This window comes from Saccopteryx leptura, chromosome 6 (genome assembly GCF_036850995.1).
Source record: "Saccopteryx leptura isolate mSacLep1 chromosome 6, mSacLep1_pri_phased_curated, whole genome shotgun sequence".
Classification (NCBI taxonomy): Eukaryota; Metazoa; Chordata; class Mammalia; order Chiroptera; family Emballonuridae; genus Saccopteryx; species Saccopteryx leptura.
The window spans coordinates 89,413,568-89,439,209 of record NC_089508.1 but is presented as its reverse complement, the minus strand read 5'-3'; the positions used below and the strand labels follow the sequence as shown (position 1 = coordinate 89,439,209).

The 25,642-nt window shown below is 39.2% G+C and overlaps 2 protein-coding genes across 3 annotated transcripts in view; one reads left to right on the top strand and one right to left on the bottom strand.

The window, feature by feature from the left end:
- Positions 1-25,642, bottom strand: part of RNASE6 (ribonuclease A family member 6) — a 476,573-nt gene that overhangs the window by 145,642 nt on the left and 305,289 nt on the right. The window lies entirely within an intron of this gene.
- Positions 5,960-6,544, top strand: RNASE9 (ribonuclease A family member 9 (inactive)). The gene has a single exon (XM_066343647.1). It carries the CDS (start codon positions 5,960-5,962, stop codon positions 6,542-6,544), a length of 585 nt encoding a protein of 194 aa, XP_066199744.1.

Sequence of the window (25,642 nt, the reverse complement as noted above, 5' to 3'; positions counted from 1 at the left end):
TTTATTTTTTTTTGTATTTTTCTGAAGTTGGAAACAGGGAGGCAGTCTGACAGACTCCCACATGTGCTCGACCGGGACCCACCCGGCATGCCCACCAGGGGGCGATGCTCTGCCCATCTGGGGCATCGCTCTGTTGCAACCAGAGCCATTCTAGTGCCTGAGGCAGAGGCCACAGAGCCATCCCCAGCGCCCGGGCCATCTTTGCTCCAATGGAGCCTTGGCTGCGGGAGGGGAAGAGAGAGACAGAGAGGAAGGAGAGGGGGAGGGGGTGGAGAAGCAGATGGGCGCTTCTCCTGTGTGCCCTGGCCGGGAATTGAACCCAGGACTCCTGCATGCCAGGCCAACACTCTACCACTGAGCTAACCGGCCAGGGCCCACTTTTTCTTTTTAAAATGCAATTTACTTTAAAAACACCACTTAATAATCCCTCAGAAATACATATACATTCATGTACCTAAGGGGCCTATGGCTCATCTGATCTTTATCTTTTTTAATTGTAGTTAAATAAAGTACTGAGCTGGGACTCAGGATCTGCATCTTAGGAGGAGAGGCCCTCCCAGACTATGAAGTCTAAGCTGCTCTAACACTCCCAATCAAGTTAAAAAGCAGAGAGAAAAAATAGGATTTGAACAGGTATTTGTACATTCATATTCAAAACAGCATTATTCACAAAAGCCAGAAAGTGAGAATGACTCATCTCAATCTTTTACCAAAATCACTTACTGGAAGCATTTCTTTCCCCACTGTTTTGGGATTTTTTTAAATCAAAAAGCATATTTTTATGTACAGGGTGGAGCAAAAAATAGGTTTGCTGTTGTGAGTACAAGAAACACAGAGTTTATTCATGTATTATTATTTATTAATTATTGGATTACTTTTCATATGATTAACTGTAAACCCACTTTTGCCCCACCCTGGTAAACTAAGAAAGTGCTTTGCAAACTTTAGTGGGCTAAAAATCACCTTGTGAATTTGTTTGAAGTGCAAATTTCTGAACCCATTCACAGAGACTGTGATTAATGAGGTCTGAGGAAAAACCAAGGAGCCTGGATAAAGTACCAGCAAAAACTTAAGAAACATGGCATGAGCATGTTGCAACACTATCTTCTCAGTGTTCTCTGTCTTCCACTTCTCTATCCATCTATTTCACTAATCACCATTCCTAGACTCTGCCTCTGTGTTCTCAGTACTAAACTTTTGAACAGAGGAACAAATATAATTCTTCATTAGTTATCATGCTTTATAAAATGACCATAAGAAAAATATTATTAGTGCTTGAATAGATAAATCTATTCTAAAAACTAAATAGATCATTCAGAAACAGAATTATTTAATATATAAGGTAATTTTTAAATTAAAGGTGAGAGAATGAATTTTTTTTTTTTTTGTATTTTTCTGAAGTTAGAAATGGGGAGGCAGTCAGACAGACTCCTACATGCGCCTGACTGGGATCCACCCGGCACGCCCACCAGGGGGCAATGCTCTGCCCATCTGGGGGCGTCGCTCTGTTGCAACCAGAGCCATTCTAGCGCCTGAGGCAGAGGCCAAGAGCCATCTTTAGCGCCCGGGCCAACTTTGCTCCAATGGAGCCTTGGCTGTGGGAGGGGAAGAGAGAGACAGAGAGGAAGGAGAGGGGGAGGGGTGGAGAAGCAGATGGGCACTTCTCCTGTGTGCCCTGGCTGGGAATCGAACCAGGGACTCCTGCACACCAGGCCAACGCTCTACCAGGGCGAGAGAATGAATTTTATTCCCCCAAATAATTTGTAGTGGAATTATGTATAAACCACATAAAAAAAATCCACCTCTCACTATACTTCAAAATCAATTTCAGATGGATTAAAGATATATTTAAAAATCCATAAAAGGGATAAAATAGAGTGTAAGTGAAAATGCATATACTTTGGGGATGAAAAAATATTTTGAGAGACCTGAAATCACAACTTGAATTCATAAAGCATTAGGAAGTTGAGAATATACAAAATGAAGAGATGTCCTGGTAAGCCCAGGTGCATGTCCTCAATAGGTTACAGGACCACGAGGGCCTGAACTCTGCTGTCCTGTTCTCTCCAACCCAGATGTCACAAGGCTCCCGGTTCTACTAATAGAAATGTGTACTGAGCTCCCTGGACCATCATAATGGAATCACTCTTCTGAAGAGATTCCTTGGAGGAGACTAGTAAGATGTGAGGGCAGGGATGGAAGGGTCAGTGCCCCTTTTCACAGCACCATTTTTTTTTTTTTTTAAGATTTTATTTATTCATTATAGAGAGGGGAGAGAGAGAGAGAGAGAAGAGGGGAGGAGCAGAAAGCATCAACTCCCATATGTGCCTTGACCAGGCAAGCCCAGGGTTTTGAACCGGCAACCTCAGCGTTTCCAGGTTGACACTTCATCCACTGCGCCACCACAGGTCAGGCACAGCACCATTTTTTAAACCATTTTTTTTCCTGTCCCATCTTCAGATCTCCTATCTTCAATTTTCCTAGTCTTTCCACTTTCTTTTTTTTTTTTTGTATTTTTCTGAAGCTGGAAATGGGGAAAGACAGTCAGACAGACTCCCGCATGCGCCCGACTGGGATCCACCCAGCACGCCCACCAGGGGCTACGCTCTGCCCACCAGGGGGCAATGCTCTGCCCCTCCGGGGCGTCGCTCTGCCGCGACTAGAGCCACTCTAGCACCTGGGGCAGAGGCCAAGGAGCCATCCCCAGTGCCCGGGCCATCTTTGCTCCAATGGAGCCTTGGCTGCGGGAGGGGAAGAGAGAGACAGAGAGGAAGGAGGAGGTGGGGGTGGAGAAGCAAATGGGCGCTTCTCCTATGTGCCCTGCCCGGGAATCGAACCCGGGTCCCCCGCACTCCAGGCCGACGCTCTACTGCTGAGCCAACTGGCCAGGGCCTCTTTCCACTTTCTGATGTGTGCTCCCAACAACCTTTTTTTTAATTTTTAAAATATTTTATTTATTGATTTCAGAGAGAGGAGAGAGAGAGAGAAAGTAGGGGAGGAGTGGAAAGCATCAACTCATAGTTGCTTCTTGTCTGTGCCTTTCCTGGCAGGCCAACGCCGCGACCACAGTGACCCAGGAGCATGTTTCATCCACTGCACCATCACAGCTCAGGCCGATCTTCCTTTAATTCCACCATTCTCTGAGTTTTTCTACCCACTTATATACAGACTTGGCTCTATCCTGGAACCAGAGGCTCTTTGTCTTCATCTCCATGTAGGTTGGGGTCTCTGGGTTACCGGTATTGGAGAGTCACTCAGATTGCCTTAAGGGAGGACTTCTTTGTACCAAGTGCACAGTGGAATAAGAAACCCCAGGAAACTCCTACAACCACACAGCAAGGCTTCATGGCATGTGGGCCAGTTTATCACAGCACTCTAGTGGTATTAGCTACTTTGGTGGTCTCTCTGCTTCTGTTAGTCTCTTCTCATAGAGTTACAAAGACACCCTAGAAAAGGATGTACAGCCTGACCTGTGGTGGCACAGAGGATAAAGACTCAACCTGGAACGCTGAGGTCCCCGGTTTGAAGCCCTAGCCTTGTCTGGTCACAGGCACATACGAGAAGTAACTAAGAGGCAATGCTTCCCACCACTCCCCTCCTCCTCCCCCATCCCCAGGCCTATCGCTCTCTCTTTCTCTCTCCTCTCTCTAAACCTCAAAACAAAAATCTTTAAAGAAAAATGAAAATGGTATACAGTCTAGCTCAGGAAGGGAAACTAGACTGATGAAGAACAGCATTAAGAAAAAAAATGTTAAAATCAGACAGACTTGTGATCTGGGCCTGAACCAGGATTCTGCCAGGTCTAACATTCGATTTTTAAGCAAGCAACCACCCTTCACAAAGTGATGCTAATTATAGTAAAAAGAAAAATGCAATACTATATCATATTTATCATGAGGTTGTTTGGATGATGATGATGATGATGATACTGTGTGTATAGTTCTTAGCATAGTGCTTGGCACATACTAGCTAATTATGCTTGCCATTATTGTTTATTATTTTATTTTAGGGTGACCCCCAAAATTTATTTATCTCAGCTACTCACACTTGTTCTTCTCTCTTTCTATTTCAAGCTCCTGTTCTCTTAGGAAAGGTCAATATCCCGTGTCAGGTTCTCTCCAGCCCAGCTCTTGAAACATCCATTCTCGAAGTATAGACAATACAAGGACTGAAAGAGGTAAGGAGGTCACAAGCAAAGATGGGCTGGGAAGCCTGCTCTTCAGTACACTTGAGGTGCTTGCTTTACTCTGGGAAGAACGATTCCTTGGAGAATTAACAGTCTAATTTAGAATAGGAATGGAAAATGATTGCTAGGCCTAGGACTCCTCTATGAAAGATGACACTTTCCACTAAAAAGTAGACTGAGATCTGTGGTAGCGCAGTGGATAAAGTGTCGACCTGGAAATGCTGAGGTTGCTGGTTCGAAACCCTGGGCTTGCCTGGTCAAGGCACATATGGGAGTTGATGCTTCCAGGTCCTCCCCCTTCTCTCTCTTCTCTCTCCCTCTCTGTCTCTGTCTCTCTCTCCTCTCTAAAAATGAATAAATAAAATTAAAAAAACCAAACAAACGAACAAACAAAAAAGTAGACTGTGCCCTGATGTCTAGCAATTAGGCACGATTCCTAGGACACATGGTACTTCTTCTGTTTAGGCTCTTTTAAGGCAAATTTAAAATATATATATATATGTTAACATTTAATGTAATTATCAGGAAGCATAATAATAATGTGCCTCATCAATGTATACTAAATTAAATATTTTCATTTCTTTTTTAAGGAATATAATATTTTTAGAAAATGTAAGTCATCTACCTAGTTTCACATATTTGTGTAGCAAAGACACTTGCTCATACACATTTAAAGTATTGGGGAAATATGAGTGCAGCCTACTGTGATATGAATAGATTTAGAAATACACAGTGATGTAATGATTGAAATCTCTGATGATGGGGTTACCATAATTGCAAACAGGAAATAGGTACACAAGAATGAAGAGAGTTAAGGGATGCAGAAAACTGATCAGAGCAGAAACCATGGAGTCCACCTACGAGAAAAATAAGGGAGAAAGTAACAAAGGTATATGGTGTACCCCAGTGGAGAAGTTACTCTGAGTGGTAAGAGGAAACAGAGGAGACTGCAAAATGGACAGATCCATTCCAAGAGATGCGGTAGTGGTAAAGACAGGTCAGCACATGGGGTTCTCTGACTCTATGGACCTTGTTTGATCCCTTCTCCAAGGGCATCATCTGTAGTCAGAGGGGAGCAAGAGGAGAAGGTCCCAAGATGAAGAATTTGTTTTTGTAACAGTAAGATGTTAATAAGGGGAGGGTGAATCATTTATCTTTCTTTTCAGTGCAAGTTCTTAACTCCTAAAAAGGAAACTGATGCACATGTTCCCAGTGGAGGGAGCACGTGAGCCTTCTTTTTGCCTCTCTTCCTCTCTCCCTACTGCTGTCTTGATTTCCTTTTTTCTTCCTTCCCACCTTTTGTCTCTCTTTTGCTCTCTTCCTCATTCTTTTCTTATTTCCTTCTCTCCCTCCTTACTTTTATCTCTCTCCCTTTCTCCTTTTCTCAGAGGTGGATTTAGGTTGATTGAGGTCCCAGGCGCAGAAGAAAATATTGGGCCCCCTGTCATTAGAAAATAGTGTAAAGTTGGGGGGTTTGCAGGGCCCTTCAGAAGTCCGGGCCCACGGTGCGCGCCCAGCGCGCCCGCCATTAAATCCACCTCTGCCTTTTCTCTCCTTCCTTTCTCAGTCTAGACTGAACATAGGTCTAGTAAGATCAGTTTTTAGTCAATATTTCAGAAGTACTTAGATTCTGAGTCGTCAATTTGAAAATGACCCAAAGTCTTAGAGCTCACAAAAGCAATCGGTGGTGAAAACGGAGCCTGCACAGGAATAGAAGGGGCACAGTGTCACAGCAGAACATACCTCCATGTCTCTTGTATTCCCACAGGAACTATGCGAGCACTGCTCACCACACAGTCCCTGCCTCTGCTCCTCCTGCTGCTGCAGCCACTTCCATTGCAGATTCTAATGTTAGATGGATATTTTGGTTCAAGAGTTAATCTGTCAAAAGACTTTTTAGATTATTTGGATCTTTTGTATGGTACAGGGCCTACCAAACCACCTACGGAAAATACTTTCCTACAGAATGTCGTAGTTGATAAGGACATACCATTAAATTATTACGATTACTGTAATATACAAATGAAGTATAAAAAGATTCACAGCAGGTTTTTTAAGTGTAAGAAAGAACATTTTTTCCTCCGAGCACAATATTGGGATTTGAAAAGGACCTGTAACAGCGTGCTTGTGCCATGTAAGAACGGAGTTAAGAACTGTCATAAGGGCATGAAGTTAATGGAAGGAGTGTACTGTAATTTAACAAGTGGAGTTAGGATGCCAGAATGTGAGTATGATTCTTTTTACAAGGTAGGATATATCCTTCTCATTTGTAAATGGGAAGGTTTCATAGAACATTTTCCTCTTCAGTTAGAAGATATTTTGGATAAACCTGACAGGCGGTACGGTGGCCGTCATTAAGAAGATATCTTTTAACCACTCTTTTAGAAGAGTATTCTCTGAAAGGTTAGAGTGGGAGGATACACCCCTCTCCATGATGATTCTTATAGGTCAAAATTAAGAATGATAATTTTGATCCATTCATTTTAATCACGCAACTCCCTCTCTTTTTCTTCTAACACCATGCACAGGCACAGGGGCTAGGTTCAAAGACAGTGATCTGAGATGTAGTTTTAAACAGGACATGTGATTGAGCACATTTTGAATGTGTTATGAGGATGGATGCTTGTAGTAAAAGGATGATCACCATCAAGAGAAACAGAAAATGGTTGCCTGAAGTGTGCTTCAAAGTTGTACTCATGTGAATCTCTGCTTCAGTAGAAACAATAAAGTGCATTGACCTAGCAAGTGTCTCTGGTGTGGTTATGTGGAATTTCTGAGTTTGGAATTATATTTCTCTGTGACACAAGCTCTTAAAACCCCTTGAGAAATTGTGCAATTTGTCTTTCTAGCACTGTATTTGTAGATATTTTACTTGTTCTCTTCTTTCCATACAACACAATATTCATGAAGGTGTAGATTCTAATTGGAGACATCTCAGGATAAATACATAAATATTCAGAATAGAAAACTCCTCAAAATGCTTTTCAATTATTCAACTCTACTTTTGTGAATTCCCATAGCACTGATTGAGCTTAAACATCACTGTTCACAAAACTACAAACAATTCATCATCGTCTGACATAATCACATTTATTCACAATTCCTAGCTTTAGTTTCTGTAGGTTTGGCTTTATCCACTTCCAAAAAAAGGCTGGAGAGTCAGTATGATAAAAGAAATCTATCTGTCCAGTTTAGTAATAATGTCTCCTTTTGTCTATAAAACTTCTTGATGTCATTTTATAATTATTCCCGATAACTAACATACAACAAAATGGGATAAGGAGTAGTGATGGGGGGTGGTAGGGAGAGTATCCATTTCTCTTGTACATTTCTCTGCAATTCAATCTGCTCATCTTTTTACCATTTCCTATCCTTGCCTTCAGACTTAGAGCTGAAGTAAATAGGGGTCTAGGATTCATTCATTTATCAATAAGGATTTATTTAATGTTTATGTATGCCAGTCATTTTGGCAGCTATTGGACCCACAAATTGAAGCCTAGGTATCTGGTTATAGGTTAAGTTGTTACTAAAACCAGAATTCAAACAGATTCAGACATACATAGTTAACTGGTGAAGTTGTATTTGATAGGATTCTAGTTACATGAGGAGGATTGCTGAAGAGGAAGGTTTCTGCATGATAGAAAATGAAAACTGAGCAAAGAAGCAAGAATGGTGTTTTATTTCTATCTCTCCACCCCATACTCCACATACATATAACATGCACCTGGCCTTTTTGAACAGTGTTTAAACACTATGGAGAGAAAAGCTTTAAGTAGAATATTATTAAAGCTCTTTTGATGAGAGACTGAAGAACAAATAACATTGTGTTTGTGCTTAGGGGAATGAAGAGTAATACTGAGTGATAAATCTTTTTCTTTTCCAAAGAAAAACCACACAACTCTAAATCCTCCAACTACATGGTTTTGATGCTGTTAGAAGAAAGCTCATCTTGATATAGAAACCAAGTGTCATGGAGGCACTGGCAGCTATAACATCAATCAAGTTCCCTTAAGTGTCTCTGAGGGCAAAAGATACCATCAAGAAAGACTGGAATTGGCCTTGGCCAATGGCTCAGTGAATAGGGTATCAGCTCAGCATATGAATATCCTGGGTTCAATTCTCGGTCAGAACCCACAGGAAAAGTGACCATCTGCTTCTCTCTTCCTCTCTCTCCCCCTTCTCACCCTCTTCCCCTCCAGCAGCCAGTGGCTTGATTTGTTTGAGTGTCAGCCCCAGAACCTGTTGATAGCTCAGTTGTTTTGAGCATTGGCCCCAGAAGGTGTTGCCAGGTGGATCCTGGTCAGAGTGCATGCTGAAGTCTACCTTACTATCTCCCCTCCTCTCACAAAAAAAAAAAAAAAAAAAGACTGGAGTAGAAGAAAAACAAGACACTACTTGATACACATGACCTCCTATCCGAGAGTGTCTTGAGATTTCCCCTGGAGAATCCTTGATATGATAGATATGACATGAGTGAGATTTTAAAGCATCTGGAGGGTTACTGTGGTGCAGACACTACCTGTTGTCCCTCAATAAGTGTAATCCTTTTCTTTATCTGCAAGTTGCAATAAGAACCTGAAATTTTACCTGAGCACACAGCTACCCAAAATAAAAGAAATATATCCTAGGCTTTTGGTGTGGGTTTTTTTTCTTGTTGTTTTTTTAAATTAAAATTGACCGTGTGAATAATTTCTAGACAATGGGATGCCTATGGAAAATAAGTGAAATGAGTAAAACTTCTGGACATATTCTAGAAAGGAAGAGGAATCCCCTAACTTTTCCTTCTTTGGTTCCTAATGACTGGCATACAGACATGATGAAACTAAATCAGCTATCTTGGATCCTGTCATGGAAGCCATGTGCTAAGTTTGGCAGAGCAACAAATTAGAAAGAGCCCATATATCTAACCCCATGGAATACCCTACCAAACCTGAACTGATTATTTCTGAACTTTAGAAAAATAAATGTGGTGCACTCTCATGTTTATCACAGCATTATTCACAGTGACTAAGACATAGAAACAACCAAAATGTCCCTTGATAGAAAACTGGATAAAGAAGAAGTGGTACATATATACAATGGAATACTACTCAGTCATAAGAAATGGTGACATATTGCCATTTATGCAACATAGATGGACCTTGAGAACACTATACTAAGTGAAACAAGTAAATCAGAAAAAGCTAAAAACTATATAATTTCACACATAAGTAGGATATAAATCTGAGATTCATGGACATATATAAAATTGAAGTGGTTACCAGGGGGAGGTGGTTGGAGGAGAGGAGTAAAGAAGGACAAATACACAGTGATGGAAAATTATTTGACTTTGGATGATGAACATACAATGCAATCAACAGTTCAAATGCTGTAGAGGTGTTCATCTGAAACCTGTGTACTCTTATTGATCAACGTCACCCCATTAAATTTAATTTCTAAATAAAGAAAAGAAAAAGAAATGTAGGATAACCTCAAAGTAATGGCTCCATGTGAGATACCCTTGACCTCTCCCCTTGAAATTTCAACAAATTAAACAGCTATAATACAGTAAAGCAATCCCATCTGGGTTTGCAGGCTTACCTGAGAAGATCTATGCATCAAATGGACTAAGGATGGAAAGGGTGAAGGAGGGGGCAGAAGATCTGACACATTCCCAGTGGGGCTCCAGATAGGAGAGAAACCCAGATTGCCTAGGTTTTTATCTGTTGGGGCTGGAAAGAGAGGGGAAAACCCAAAGTGACTAGATTTTCTTCTGTCAGGTGGAGAGGAGAGATTGGTGAACAGTTGGAGAGGTACTGAATCAAAGTAGCAGCAGAGTGAGAGATCATTGCCAGTGTTCCCACAGTATTACAACAGCCCACACTCAATGCAGAGAAAGAAAAATATAAAGAGCAGCCCCCCAAACTCCCAGATCCTCCCTCCTCCCCTCATAGGGTACAGAGTGTGACAGAGACCTACCCCACAACTAATTCTACAGGATCACTCTTTCCACTAAGGAACAGAGGTTCTCTGTGTCTAGTTCCCTGATCTTTTGTGACATGGGAAGGAGCCCCTAGAGGCTTGAGATCACCATTGCTAAGGCCATAAAGCCCTCACAACACACTCCATGCATCATTGCAACTGCAGCCCCACCTCCATTATTGCAACAGCAACATCTCAATGGAGGTCAGCCCAGGGATTTCACATAGCTAAAAATTGTAATCCAGAACCACCTATTTGGAAAAAACAAACAAACCCATAAAAACTTCTCCCAAATTCAACATATTTTTTAAATGTTATTTTTAATTTTTTTATTTTTTTTGTGGGTGTTTTGTTTGTTTTTGATTATTGTTTTATCATTTTTGTTCTTTGGGTTTTTTTGGTGGTTTCTCTCATTTACTTTTTATTATTTTTATTTTTTGTAGTTGTTTTTTGTTTGATTTCTTAACAATACCACTTTCAAATACCATCAATCCAGAAAAAAAAATACCATAGAGCCTGACTGGTGGTGGCACAGTGGATAGAGTGTTGACCTAGGACAGTGAGGTACCAGGTTCAAAACCCCAAGATCCCTGGTTTGAGTACAGGCTCATTGGCTTGAGTACAGGCTCACTAGCTTGAGCACAGGGCCACCAGCTTGAGCATGGGATCATCAACATGATTCCACTGTCGCTGGCTTGAGCCCCACATTGCTGACTTGAGCCCAAGGTTGCTGGCTTGAGCAGGGGTCACTGGCTCAGCTAGAACTCCCCCCCCCCATTTTAGGCATATATGAGAAGTGAACAGTGAACAACTAAAAATGGCGCAACTACAGGTTGATGCTTCTCATCTCTCTCCCTTCCTGTTGCCCTCTCTCTCTCACTAAAAAACAAACAAACAACAAAACTAATTCCATGGCTACCCAAGGAAGAGACACAGTTCAGAAAGAAAATGAAAAAACTCCAGAAAGCAATCTCAATCACAGGGAAGGCTTTGAGTTAAATGACAGAGAATTCAAAATTGAAGTTCTGAAAATACTCAATGAGATGCAAGAAAATACTGATAGGCAAGTTAATAAGCTTAGAAAACAAATTAATGAATAAAACATGCACTTCACCAAAGAGATTAAAACTTTAAAAACAGAGATGAAGAATTTAATACATATTTAAAAAATAAGCTAGCAAGTTTAGCTAATAGAACAGGCCAGATAGAGGAGAGAATCAGTGTCATCAAAGACAAGCTACTAGAGATATTACAGAGAGAAGAAGAGAGAGACATTTTTTTAAAAAAAGGTAGAGCTCTATGATATTTGTCAGGCTCCATCAGAAAGAGCAATATAAGAGTAATGGATATATTTTAAAAAGGAGAGAAGGAGAGAGAATGGAGAGCCTATTCAAACAAACAATTGATGAGAACTTTCAAACCTATGGAAAGACTTAGACATTAAAATCCAAGAAGCAAACAGAACCTTTAGTTACCTCAACCCAAACAGGTCTTCTCCAAGACACATTGTAATAAAACTGTCAAAAATTAATGGCTAAAAATTGATCCTCAGGACAGTTAGGGGAAAGAAGAACATAAAATATAAAGGAAGGCCCATCAAGTCATCATCAAACTTCTCAGTAGAAACTCTACAAGCCAAAAGAGAGTGGACCCAAACATTCAAAGTACTGAAGGAGGGGAATTACCAGCCAAGAATACTATATGCATCAAAGTTATTCTTCAAATATGAAGTAGAGATAAAAACTTTTCCAGACATACAGAAACTTGGAGAATTTATCACCAGAAAACCTTCACTTCAGGAAATACTCAAGGGGGTTATTCTATCAGATACAAGGAACAAAACAAAACAAAAGTACAAGTAAAAACTCTAACAAGGTTACAATAAAAACAAGGATAACACTGGGAAACAAAATTTTCATTACATCCACAAAAACACTTGTTCTTACCTAATTTGAGTGTGCTGATCTCAAATCTGACATTAGTTTTTCTCTGTAAGCTACAATTTTTTTGCAATTCAAGATTTTAGGTTTTCATCTTATTGTAAAATTTTCAACATTTAGTTTAACATAATGAAGTAGAATGTCTTCTTGGGCATCATCTTTGTGAAAATATAATAATTTATATAATGCAGTAAATACACTAATACATTAAAAGATATGATTGCATCAGAATTTGTCTACAATTTCAAAATAGAACATATTAAAACACTTACTTTAATCATAAAATTTGCACAAAACTTATTTAAATTCTATTCAGGCAAAAATTTGTGTTTGTAGCTCTTGCATTTGTGTACTTTTTTTTTTTTACAGAGACAGAGAGAGGGATAGATAGGGATGGACATACAGACAGGAACAGAGAGATGAGAAGCATCAATCATTAGGGGTTTTTTTGTTGCGATACCTTAGTTGTTCATTGATTGCTTTCTCATATGTGCCTTGACTATGGGCTACAGCAGACCGAGTAACCCCTTGCTCAAACCAGTGACCTTGGGTCCAAGCTGGTGAGCTTTTGCTCAAACCAGGTGAGACCATGCTCAAGCTGGTGACCTCGGGGTCTTGAACTTGGGTCCTCCACATCCCAGTTCAATGCTCTATCCACTGCACCACTGCCTGGTCAGGCAGCATTTGTGTACTTGTTGAGGACAATCTCATTTGATGCTCCAGCAGTAGTCTGCTCGTCACTAACAGCTCCAAGATTTTCAGGAAACTAATCAAGGTGACTGTTCAGGAAGTGAATCTTAATGCTCATATAACATTTAATGTCACGGAAAGCCAACAGCATCCTTTGAACCAAAAATTCATAGTTTTCTGCTTTTTTGTTGCCAAGGATTTCTTTGTAACTGCCACAAAAGACTGCCATGCTGCTTTCTCCTCCTTATTCATCTTCCTGGCAAATTCTTCATCACGTATGAGGGTTCAAATTTGAGGTCCGTCAAATACACCTGCTTTTATCTTCTCGAAAGACAAGGCAGGAAAAGCAGAAATAATATGTTGAAAGCATTCACTTTCTCTATTCAAAGCCTGGACAAACTGCTTCATTAAGCCAAGTTTGATGTGAAGTGGAGGAAAAATGATCCTGTATCGATTAACTACAGGTCATTCACAATATTTTGCATCCCTACTTCCAGAGCTTCACGTTTCAGCCACTCCTTCTGTGTCCAGTGTTTCTCCCGAGTTTGGCTGTCCCACAAACACAGAAAGCAAGGATACTTCATGAAACCTCTCTGTTGTCCTAGCAGAAAATTTACCATTTTAAGATTCACAAAATTATCCAGCTATGCTTCTCATACTTCAGAAAGTCGAGGACAGTTTTTATGTCATTATAATTTTCTCATAGATGAGTTGAATAACCAATTAGAACCACTGAAAATAGGCAATATATGCATGTGTCACAAATGATGAAATATTGTGCCTTTGACATTGAAGTGTGTTACAGCCACATATATAACAGAAGATGTCAGGACTGTTCTTACATTTATGCCTACTCGAAGAAGCCATGATTCAATCTGAAAACAAAATAAGAGGGTGTTTTTATCAGATAATAATTTTTTACATTTAAAAACAACTACAATTATGTAAAAGTGATGTTTGTAAAACATTAATTGCCTTATGGTTATGTTCAATCCAAGAGTCATTGCCTTTTAACTCCAATTTAAAAACCAATGCATGCTATTAACTGTAACAAAAAGAAATTAAAATTGCATAAAAACTAGAGCATGCACCAAAAAACAGATTTCAGATTTGGAATCAGTGATGCAGAAATATATAGAAACAGTTCTAAAACCTCATGCAACAGAAAATGAAAAAAAATTGTTCCCCAGTAAATCAGTGACAACAGTACATTAATATAAAGAGTGAGACAATAAAGATTTACAGTAGCAAAGAGGATGCAGGGCAGAAGCACTCATAACACAAAGGACCTTTATATATATGAAAAGTTTTTTCTTAATAACCTAATGGTAACCAACCACAAAAGACCTGATATTGAAACACATAGTTTAAAAAAAGGAAACAGGAGGGAAAAGTATGGAACACCATCAAACAAAAACAACTGATAGAAACACAGAAGAGACGAATCAAACAAGACACAGAGCTACCAGAAGACAAAACATAAAATGGCTATAAGAAATCCTCAAGCATCAATAATTACCTTAAATGTAAATGAACAGAACTCATCAATAGGGAGGCACAGAGTAGCAAATTAGATTAAAAAGCAAAACACAACCATATGCTGCATTCAGGAGACACATCTAAACTGCACGGGCAAAAGTAGACCCAAAGTAAAAAGCTGATAAACAATTCTTTAAGAAAATAGTACCCAAAGAAAAGCAGGTATAGCCATACTAATATCTGACAATGTTGACCTCGAGACAACAAAGGTAACAAGAGGTAAAAATGGACATTTTATAATGATAAAAGGGACACTATATTAAGAAGACATAACACTTCTAGCCTGACCGGTGGTGATGCAGTAGATAAAGCATTGACCTGGAATGTTGAGGTCGCCAGTTCAAAACCCTGGGCTTGCCTGGTCAAGGCACATATAGGAGTTGATGCATCTTGCTCCTCCCCCTTCTCTCTCTCTAAAATGAATGCCTTAAAGCAGAAGAAAATGAAGAAGAAGAAGAAGAAGAAAAAGAAGAAGAAGAAGAAGAAGAAGAAGAAGAAGAAGAAGAAGAAGAAGAAGAAGAAGAAGAAGAAGAAGAAGACATAACACTTCTTAATGTATATGCACCAAATCAAGGAGCACTAAAATATATAAGACATTTTCTAACAGGAAAAAAAAAAAAGAAACAGACTAAAACACAATCATACTTAGAGATCTCAACACACCATTGATGGTTTTAGGTAGCTTATCCAAACAGAAAATCAATAAAGAAATATAGGCCATAAACCTTAGCTGGTTGGCTCAGTGGTAGAACATCAGCCCAGTGTGTGAGTGGCCTAGGTTAGATTCCTAGTCAGGGCACACAGGAGAAATACCCATCTTCTTCACCATCCCTCCCCCTCTTGCTTCTCTCTATATATCTATCTAAGCTATCCCTCTCTCTCTTCTCCTCCCCTCTTGCAGCTATAGCTCAATTGAGTGAGTTGGCCCTGGGTGCTGAGGATGGTACCATGGCCTCTGCCTCACGTACTAAGGGAAAAAAAGCTCCAGTTACAATGGAGCAAGGGCCCCAGATGGGCAGAGCATCACCCCTAGTGGGCTTGCCAGATGGGTCCTTGTTGGGGTGCATGCAGGAGTCTGTCTCTACCTCCCCTCCTCTCACTAAATATATATATTAAAAAAAGAAAAGGAATATAGGCCTTAAATGACACACTAGATCAAATGGACATAATAGACATTTATAAAACCTTTCATCCCAGAACATCAGATTATACATTTTTTTTCCAGTGTGTATAAAACATTCTCAAGGATAGACCACCTGTTTGTCACAAAATTAACTTCAACAAATTCAAGAAGACTGAAATTATACCAAGCATAGTCTATGACCATAAGGCTTTAAAATTAGATTACAACTGCAAAAAGGAAGTAAAGACACACACAAAAGTGTGGAATATTTTTAAAAATATTTTATTTATTGATTTTTACAGAGAGAGGATGTGGGGAGTGAGGAGCAAAAAGTAATTGTTTCACTCTAGCTGTTCACTGGTTGTTTGTCATATGTGCCTTTACTAGGCAAGTCCAGAACTTTGAACCACTACCTCAGAGTTCCAGGTCCACACTCTATCGAATGTATCTTCAAAGGCCAGGCATTATGTGGAAATTAAACAACATATTTCTGAAAAGTGACCGGGTCAAAGAAAAAATTATTTTTTTTAAAGAAGAAATTAGAGATCAAAAGATATGTACAGGCCCTGGCTAGTTGGCTCAGTGGTAGAGCATCGGCCTGGCGTAGAGGAGTCCCGGGTTCAATTCCTGGCCAGGGCACACAGGAGAAGTGCCCATCTGCTTCTCCACCCTCCCCCTCTCCTTCCTCTCTGTCTCTCTCTTCCCCTCCCGCAGCCGAGGCTCCATTGGAGCAAAGATGGCCCGGGTGCTGAGGATGGCTCTGTGGCCTCTGCCTCAGGCACTAGAATGGCTCTGGATGCAACAGAGTGATGCCCCAGAGGGGCAGAGCATCGCCCCCTGGTGGGCATGCCGGGTGGATCCTGGTCGGGCTCATGTGGGAGTCTGTCTGACTGCCTCCCCGTTTCCAGCTTCGGAAAAATGCAAAAAAGAAAAAAAAAAAGATATGTACAGACAAATAAGAATGACAACATGACATATTAAAACTTCTGAGATGCAGTGAAAGCAGTAATAAAAGGGAAGTTTATATTATTACAAGCTTATATCGAGAAACAGGAGAGATCCCAGGTAGAGATCCTAACATTAAATCTGAAAGAATTAGAAAAGAAGAACAAAGGCATCCCAAACCCCCCAGAAGATAGGGAATAGTAAAAATTAGAAAAGAACTAAATGAAATCGAGAACAAAAAAAAAAAAAAAGAAGAAGAAAAAGAAAAAACTATAGAAAAATTAATACAACAAAGAGTTGGTTGTTTGAAAAGATTAATAAAATTGACAAACTCCTGGCTAGTCTCACTAAGGAAAAAGGAGAAATGACTCATTTAAACAAAATCTGAAATGAAAGAGGAGAAATTACCACAGATATAGATATACAAAGAATCATACTAAAATACTATGAAAGATTATATACCACCAAATTTAACAATCTAGAAGAAATGTATAAATTCCTAGAACTATACAATTTTCCTAGTCTGAGTCACAAAGAAGTGGAAAATCTAAACAAACCTATAAGCAAAAAGGAAATAAAAACAACTACCAAAAACATCCCCCAAAATAAAAGTCCAGGACCAGATGGCTACACTAGTGAATTCTAACAAACATTCAAAAAAGATCTGGTACCTATCCTTCTCAAAGTCTTCCAAAAAATAAAAGAAGCAGCAATAGTCCCTAACACATTATATAAGGCCAACATAACCTTGATATCAAAGCCTGGCAAGAACAATACAAAAAAAGAAAACTACAGACCAATATATCTAATGAATACAGATGCAGAAACCCTAAACAAAATACTAGCAAATTGAATACAACAACACGTTAAAAAAATAATACATCACAATCAAGTGGGATTCCTTCCAGGAGCACAAAGATGGCTCAACATAACACAAATCAATCTGTGTATTATACCACATCATCAAAATAAAGGACAAAAATCATAGGATTCTTCAACAGATGCAGAAAAGGCATTTGCTAAGATACAAAATCCATCTGTTTCAAACATTCAATAAAATGAGTATAGAAGGAAAGTACCTGAACAAAATAAAGGCCATATATGACAAACTATCAGCCAATATATACTAAATGGTGAAAAAATGAAGGCTTTTCCTCTAAAATCAGGAACAAGACAAGGCCGCCCACTCTCGCCACTCTATTAGAAACAATAAGCAAATATAGTAAAGTTGCAGGGTATAAAATCAATATACAGAAGTCTACTGCTTTCCTATATACCAACAATGAAACTTCGGAAAATGAACTAAAAAAAGCAAAAACAAAAAAAAAACAAAAAAAAAACCCCAGTTACTTTTACAAATGCAACCAAAAAATTTAAATATCTAGGAATAAATTTAACAAAGGCTGTGAAGGACCAATATAGTGAAAACCACAAAGCATTATTGAAAAAAATCAAAAAGACACAATGAAATGGAAAAACATTCCATGTTCATGGACTGAAAGAATCAACATAGTTAAAATGGCCATATTACCCAAAGCAATATACAAATTTAATGCAATCTCTATTAAAACCCCAATGTCATTTTTTAAACAAATAGGACAAAAAAAAAATCACAAGTTCTATATGGAATCATAAAAAAATTCCAAAGAACCAAAGCAATCCTGATTAAAAAAAGAATGAAGTCAGAGGTATCACACTAACTAACTTCAAATTATACTACAGAGCCACAATAATCAAAACATCATGGTAGTGGTAGAAAATCAGACTTACAGACCAATGGGACAGAATTAAGAGCCCAGAAATAAAAGCATATATACATGGACAAATAATCTTTGATAAGAGAGCCAAAATCACATGATGAAGAAAAGAAAGCCTCTTAATAAATGGTGCTGGGTAAACTAGAAGGCCATATGCAAAATAATAAAGTTTGACTACACCTTGTCCCCACACAAAAAAATTAATTAAAAATAAATCAAAGACCTAAATATAAGATCTGAAACAATAAATTACATAGATGAAAACATAAGTACTAAACTTATGGACTCTGACTTCAGAAAATTTTTTATGAATTTGACCCCAAAGGTAAGGGAAGTAAAGGCAAAAATAAATAAATGGAAATATATTAAACTAAAAAGCTTCTACACAGCAAAAGAAACCAACAACAAAACAAAAGGCAGCCAACCAAGTGGGAGATATTATTCACAAACAGCAGCTCTGATAAGGCATTAATATCTAAAATACAGTGGTACCTCGACACACGAGTTTAATTCATTTCATAGCCAAGCTCATGACTCAATTTGCTCATGTATCAAATCAAATTTCCCCATTTAAATTAATGAGAATGCAATTAATCTGTTACGGCCCCCAAAAACCACACAAATTTTTTGTTTTATATGCTTTTGAATAAGAAAATGTACTTTATAAATAACAAATACATATATATATACATACACACACATAATAAGAGAGAATGTAAAGAAACTGGTTTATGAAGTGTATTTACCTTTAAGTTCAGTTCAAGATGCTGGCAGAGGGGGAGGAGATTGGCAAAGGAGGTTTTCATTTTGTGCACTATTGCTTAACATAACTTACTCTCTACATTTAATTTTAAATTTTAACTTACACACTATGTATAATATGTAACTTTATTGCTAAACTTAATTGCTATTTTTTTACTTTGCTTAATCATCATCATTTTCGACACTGACTTTTGGCCTTTTCACCACACTTGCCTCGCTTTCACTTAGAGGCCGGAAGTTTGTTTTTTCCTCCTTTTCAGAACGTTTGGCAGGCTATCTAGTGGAGGGTGGTGGAAGCTCGTGATTCAAATATCCGCTGGTGATTTAAAGCAAAAAATTCCGTGAGTGACTGCTCATCTCTCACATTGCTCGTGATTTAAAGTGCTTGTGTGTCAAGGCACCACTGTATATAAAGAACTCACACAGCTCATCAACAAACAAGCAAACAATCCAATAAAAAATGGGGAGAGGACCTGAACAGACACTTTTTGCATGAAGACATGCAAACAACAAATAGATATATGAAAACATGCTCATCTTCCCTAGAAATGTAAATCAAAACTACAGTGAGAATTCACCTCACATGTGTTAGATTGGCTGTTATCAACAAGACAGGTAATAACAAGTGTTGGAGAGGCTGTGGAGAAAAAGGTACCCTCATTTATTTACTGCTAGTAGGAATGTAAACTGGTACAGCCATTATGGAAGATAGTAATGTGGTTTCTCAAAAAATTAAGAATAGAATTACCATCTGACCCAGAAATCCCTTTACTGGGTACCTACCCAAAACTCGAAAACATTGGTACGCAAGGACACATGCACTCCCATGTTCATCACAGCATTATTCACGGTGGCCAAGACATGGAAACAACCAAAGTATCCCTCGATAGAGGACTGGATAAAGAAGTGGTATACTGTATATATACAATAGAATACTATTCAGCTATAAAAAATGAAGACATATTGCCATTTATGAGAACATGAATGAAACGTGAGAACATTATACTAAGTAAAATAAGTAAATCAGAAAAAGCTTAGACCTATGTGATTTTACACAAATGTGGGATATAAAACTGAGCCTCATTGACATAGATAAAAGTGAAGTGGTTACCAGGAGGAGGTGCACAGGAGGAGAGGAGTAAGGGGAGACAAGTATAAGGTGATGGAAAATGAGTAGACGTAGACTTTGGGTGGGCACACAACGCAACTAACAGTTCAAATGGTACAGAAATGTTCACCTGAAACCTATGTACTCTTATTGATCAACGTCACTCCATTAAATTTAATTTCTAAATTAAGAGAAAAATAAATGTGAGAGAAAAACAAGTACCTTTCTTGTTTCAGCCACTGAAGTTTCACTGTCAACCCAATTCTAATTAATACATACAGGAACGAGGGAAGAGAGCAAAATCATGTGAGGTGTAAGTTGTTACAATTAAAATGAGGCCATCAATAACCCCAAAATGATGAGGCTTGCGGAGATTTAGGTTGCCCAAGCATAGGCCAAGTGTAAATTTTAAGAATTACATGTAAAGATATAATTATAAAAACAGAAGCATCACAGCTAACACTGTTAGACAAATGGCTAACCTCTTCTAACTAACTACTGTCTTACCCCACTTTACCTCAAATGTTCTGGCAAAGGAGAACAACAAAAGAAAATGCTGGGATTAATAAAAACAACTCTTAGTGGGGAATTATAAATTGCGATGCATCACTGATTATTTATAAGCCTGGAGGACCACAGAAATTCTTTGGGCTTCATTAGTCTCAGATGATTCTTATCAATCTTGAGACTATTACAAGCAGAGGTGAGCCTCTTTGGCCAGTCATTAGGCTTTCTTAGCCCCAATCCAAGACCCAAACTGACATTCCTAATGCTCTGCATCCTCCTAGCCACCTCAAAATTGACTGTCACAAGTCACAAGACAGCTTTGTGAGGTACCCAAAGTGCAGTTAGTTAGTTATCTACTGCATTTATGAATTTAATAATAAAATATGCATCTGACCAGGCAGTGGATAGAGTGTCGGCCTGGGACACTGAAGACTCAGGTTCAAAAACCCCAAGGTTGGCCCTGGCCAGTTGGCTCAGTGGCAGAGCATCGGCCTGGTGTGTGGGAGTCCCGGGTTCGATTCCTGGCCAGGGCACACAGGAGAAGGGCCCATCTGCTTCTACACCCTTCCCCCTCTCCTTCCTCTCTCTCTTCCCCTCCCACAGCCGAGGCTCCATTGGAGCAAAGTTTGCCCGGCGCTGAGGATGGCTCTGGCCTCTGCCTCAGGCGCTAGAATGGCTCTGATTGCGGCAGAGCGATGCCCCAGATGGGCAGAGCATCGCTCCCTGGTGGGCATGCCGGGTAGATCCCGGTCGGGCGCATGGAGGAGTCTGTCTGACTGCCTCCCCATTTCCAACTTAAGAAAAATACAAAAAACAAACAAACAAAAAAAAAACCCCAAGGTTGCTAGCTTGAGAGTAGGCTCATCTGACTTGAGTGTGGACTGACCAGCTTGAATGCAGGGTTGCTGGCTTGAGCGTGGGATCATAGACATGACCCCATGGTGGCTGGCTTGAGCCCAAAGGGCACTGGCTTGAGCAAGGGGTCACTGGCTCTTCTGGAGCTGCCCCCTCCCCCTCAAGGCACATATGAGAAAGCAATCAATGAACAACTAAGGTGTCATAATGAAGAACTGATGCTTCTCATTACTCTCTCTCTCTCTCTCTCTCTCTCTCTCTCTCACTCACACACACACAGAAAATTACTACTACTACTACTAATAATAAAATATGCAAGTTAAATTTAAAAGCCAAAGAAAGAACTATGAGCTTAAATTTTAACCCAATTAATTCCCATTGTTAAAACCAAAATAAACTTCTTAATAGGTGTTCTGAAAAACCACCTGTTTCGAGTATATCAGAAAACTTGAATCAACCCTCAAACCTTCTGTTCCTTAATAGCCTGACTCTGTTGGCATACCTTTGGTTGCTCTCAGTGCTTAGGATACAGAAATATCTTGCTGCTGGATGGCCTGGAGCCGGGTCTGGTCCTTCTGTTTCTGGCTGAGAAATAGAGGAATAGAGTGATAACCTTACTGGGAGACCCCGGGGACACAGCTTGGGCATGATCAAAAGACAGAGTTGAGCCTGACCAGGTGGTGGCGCAGTGGATAGAGCATCGGACTGGGATGTGGAAGGACCCAGGTTTGAGACCCCGAGGTCGCCAGCTTGAGCGCGGGCTCATCTGGCTTGAGCAAAAAAGCTCACTAGCTTGGACCCAAGGTTGCTGGCTCCAGCAAGGGGTTACTCGGTCTGCTGAAGGCCCGCAGTCAAGGCACATATGAGAAAGCAATCAATGAACAACTAAGAAGTCGCAACACGCAATGAAAAACTAATGATTGATGCTTCTCATCTCTCTCCGTTCCTGTCTGTCTGTCCCTGTCTATCTCTGCCTCTGTAAAAAATAAATAAATAATTAAAAAAAAAAAAAAGAATGTCGTGATAAAGAAATAAAATTATTAAAAAAAAAAAAAAGACAGAGTTGACAGGTTAAAAGATAATAATTAAACGATAAGGAACGTTCTGACATGAGTAGTATATGCACACATTGGCCTCATTATTCAGGATATATCAGAGGTCAACTGGGTTCCCTAAGTGGGAACAGGTTTGATTTCCTTCTTATTTCAAACAGTAATGATAAATATCATAAAAGTAACATGTCCAGGTTTTAGTAGCCTGTAAAATAAGGCTAGCTTCCATTAAAAAAACAAATTTTAAAGACTTCAAATGCCCATGTCCCAAATCAGGAATGCAATTTCCCTTTAATGTTTTGGGTAACTTCTCAATTTACTGGGAATGTTGACTTTATGTCATCTCACTGGTATTTCACATCCTTCCCATTGCTCTCTCTGTCCAGGGGTCATGTCTACTGTCCTGTCAGAGGCACTGGTGATGCTGCTTCCAACATTGCCTCAGCTTCAGGGAAGAGAGCTCTGTTTCCCCTTTACTGTTAGATCCCAAGATACAGTATTCTTTGCTGAACTAGGCAGGTAAAAGCTGCAATTAGGTGAAAATGTCTTTGGAATTAAATTTTAAGAAAATTGGAATTTAAAAAATTCAAACAGTAATAAAATATGCAAAATTTAACATAGTTGTATAAACCCTTTTGTTTGTATTTGAGGATATTTCTGAAGGATAGAGTCCTACCAGGAAACTTCATGGATTACACGCATATTTGATTCATGACTGTCATAGAGATGTACATTTATATTTTGTAAGTTATAACTATTTTATACTTCGATTTTAATATATCTAAATTTTTTCTGGATCAAAGCAAAATTACATTTTAAAACCCAAGGTACACTGAAAATGTTTTCCCCCAAAGCTATATCAATATATACTCTCGCAGAGTTTCTCTAAGCTCTTCTAACATTGATATCAAATATATCATAGACTATTCTAATATTTAAAAAATCTAATTTTGTTTGTCGGGTTAGTAATGGGGGTTAAGCATCACAAATGTTTACTGGCTATTTATTCTTTTCTTCTGTGAATTTTCTATTCACATCTTCTGTCTATTTTTCCACTTGGTTGTTTATGTTTATTGATCTTAAGAGCACTTTTTTATATAATGAATATTAATCTTTCTTTTAGTCTATGCTGCAAATAGTTTTTTTTATTTAGATGTTTCTTTATAATTTTGTGTATCTTTCGTCTTAAAATTTATGCACTGAATTACAGCTGGAGGTTTGTACATCCTTTAACATTATAAATACCTTTTCCTATATTGTGATTTTTAAATCTCTTACATTTAAAATATTTAGGATGGGATAAACCTGAAGGGAAGGGGGGAGGGTGCTGTAGGGAGGGGGCAAGGGAAATGTTGAGGGGAATAGGGGGGAGGGAGGATGCATTCACGGTGACCCTAGAATCTATGTAAACATAATTAAATAAAAAAGTATATTTTCATGAAAAAAATATTTAATTAATGTGAAATATTTTTTGAAGATATAATGTAAAGTAGAAATCCAACTTCATTGACTTTTTTTCTTTTTTTTTTTTACAGGGACAGAGAGAGAGAGTCAGAGAGAGGGATAGATAGGGACAGACCGACAGGAACGGAGACAGATGAGAAACATCAATCATCAGTTTTTCGTTGCGACACCTTAGTTGTTCATTGATTACTTTCTCATATGTGCCTTGACCGCGGGCCTTCAGCAGACGGAGTAACCCCTTGCTCGAGCCAGCGACCTTGAGTCCAAGCTGGCAAGCTTTTTTGTTCAAACCATGCTCAAGCTGGAGACCTCAGGGTCTCAAACCTGGGTCCCTCCGCATCCCAGTCTGATGCTCTATCTACTGCGCCACCGCCTGGTCAGGCTCCACTGACTTTTAAAGCATAGTCCAATGTGTCTCTATGAGTTTGCAACTCCACTGTCTCAGATTCTGGCATGGTAGAATAGGTGGTTTCACAGCAATCTCTTGGTAAAATAATTGGAAGAGTTGAACAAAAAATGTTAGATTTATTTTTGTAGGTATCAGAGAATTTCAAGTTCGTGATGAATTGTGGGGCCAAGTTTCAAGAAAGGAGATACTGAGCTTGGTTTTTGGGATCACTGCCCCCCCAAAGGCAATGCCAATTTCAGAAGTGCCATATGGGAAGCTGAGATGAGCACCACTCAGATTCACAGGCCTGAGTACACAAAAACTAAAGTGTAAGACCCCAGAATGAGGAGACATCTGATAATATTTAAGACTTTCAGTTAGAATGCTCAGATATTCTAGAAGTAAGAATGAACCAAAACTAGACCTACCTTCACCTGGATTAAATGCCAGCCTCAAAGTGGATGAATAAGTTTAACTAGGATTGATAATGGTCCAAGCCCTATTTCTTGAAAAAAACAATATTTTTTTTCCTCAGAAAGGAAAATAACATCTTCCAGAGCCTCAAATAATCTTTACAATTTTTTATATATTATATTCAACATACAATGAAAAATAACCAATATACAAGAAGGCAAGTCATGATAGCAAACCCAAGAACAAGAGACTGAGAAAACGGATAATATCCACATAATTAAGAAAACTGAGTTAGTAGACATGGATTTTTATATTACTAATATGTCTAAATACCTAAAAATATGTCCCTACACAAATACAGTGTGGTAGTCTAGTTCTAGTACTATAAGATGGCCTCCAAGATGCCCCCTCTTGTTATATGTGCCCAACATTATGTCCTTGAATGTGGCAGGACTTGTAAATATGATGAGATAGTCACTTCATCATGTTATGGTTTATGGAACAGTTGACTTGAAGAAAGGGAGATTATGCCTGACTAGTGGTAGCGTAGTAGATAAACCCAGAATGCTGAGTTTGCTGATTTGAAGCCCTGAGGTAACTGGCTCTGAGCATGGGCTTGTCAGCTTGAGGTCACTGGCTTGATTAAGAAAATTGTCCACACGATCTAAAAGGTCACTGGCTTGAAAAGCCCAAGGTCACTGGCTTGAACAAAGGGACAGTGGCTCGACCCTGGTCAAGACACGTATGAGAAGCAATCAGCACAACTAAAGTGAATGCAACTATGAGTTGATGTTTCTCATCTCTCTCCCTTCCTCTCTCTCTCTCTAAAAAAAAGGTATAAGTGACGTCACGGAAATGGCGCCGTGAGCAGCGCGTCCGACAGATCTCCCCAAAATCTCAACAAATTTATCAACTAGAAACAGAAAAATTTATCCTCGGAGCATTCCGGAG

What these genes read in the sequence shown, in the direction of transcription:
- RNASE9 (XM_066343647.1), top strand. Translation starts at nt 5,960, where the DNA reads ATGCGAGCACTGCTCACCACACAGTCCCTGCCTCTGCTCCTCCTGCTG.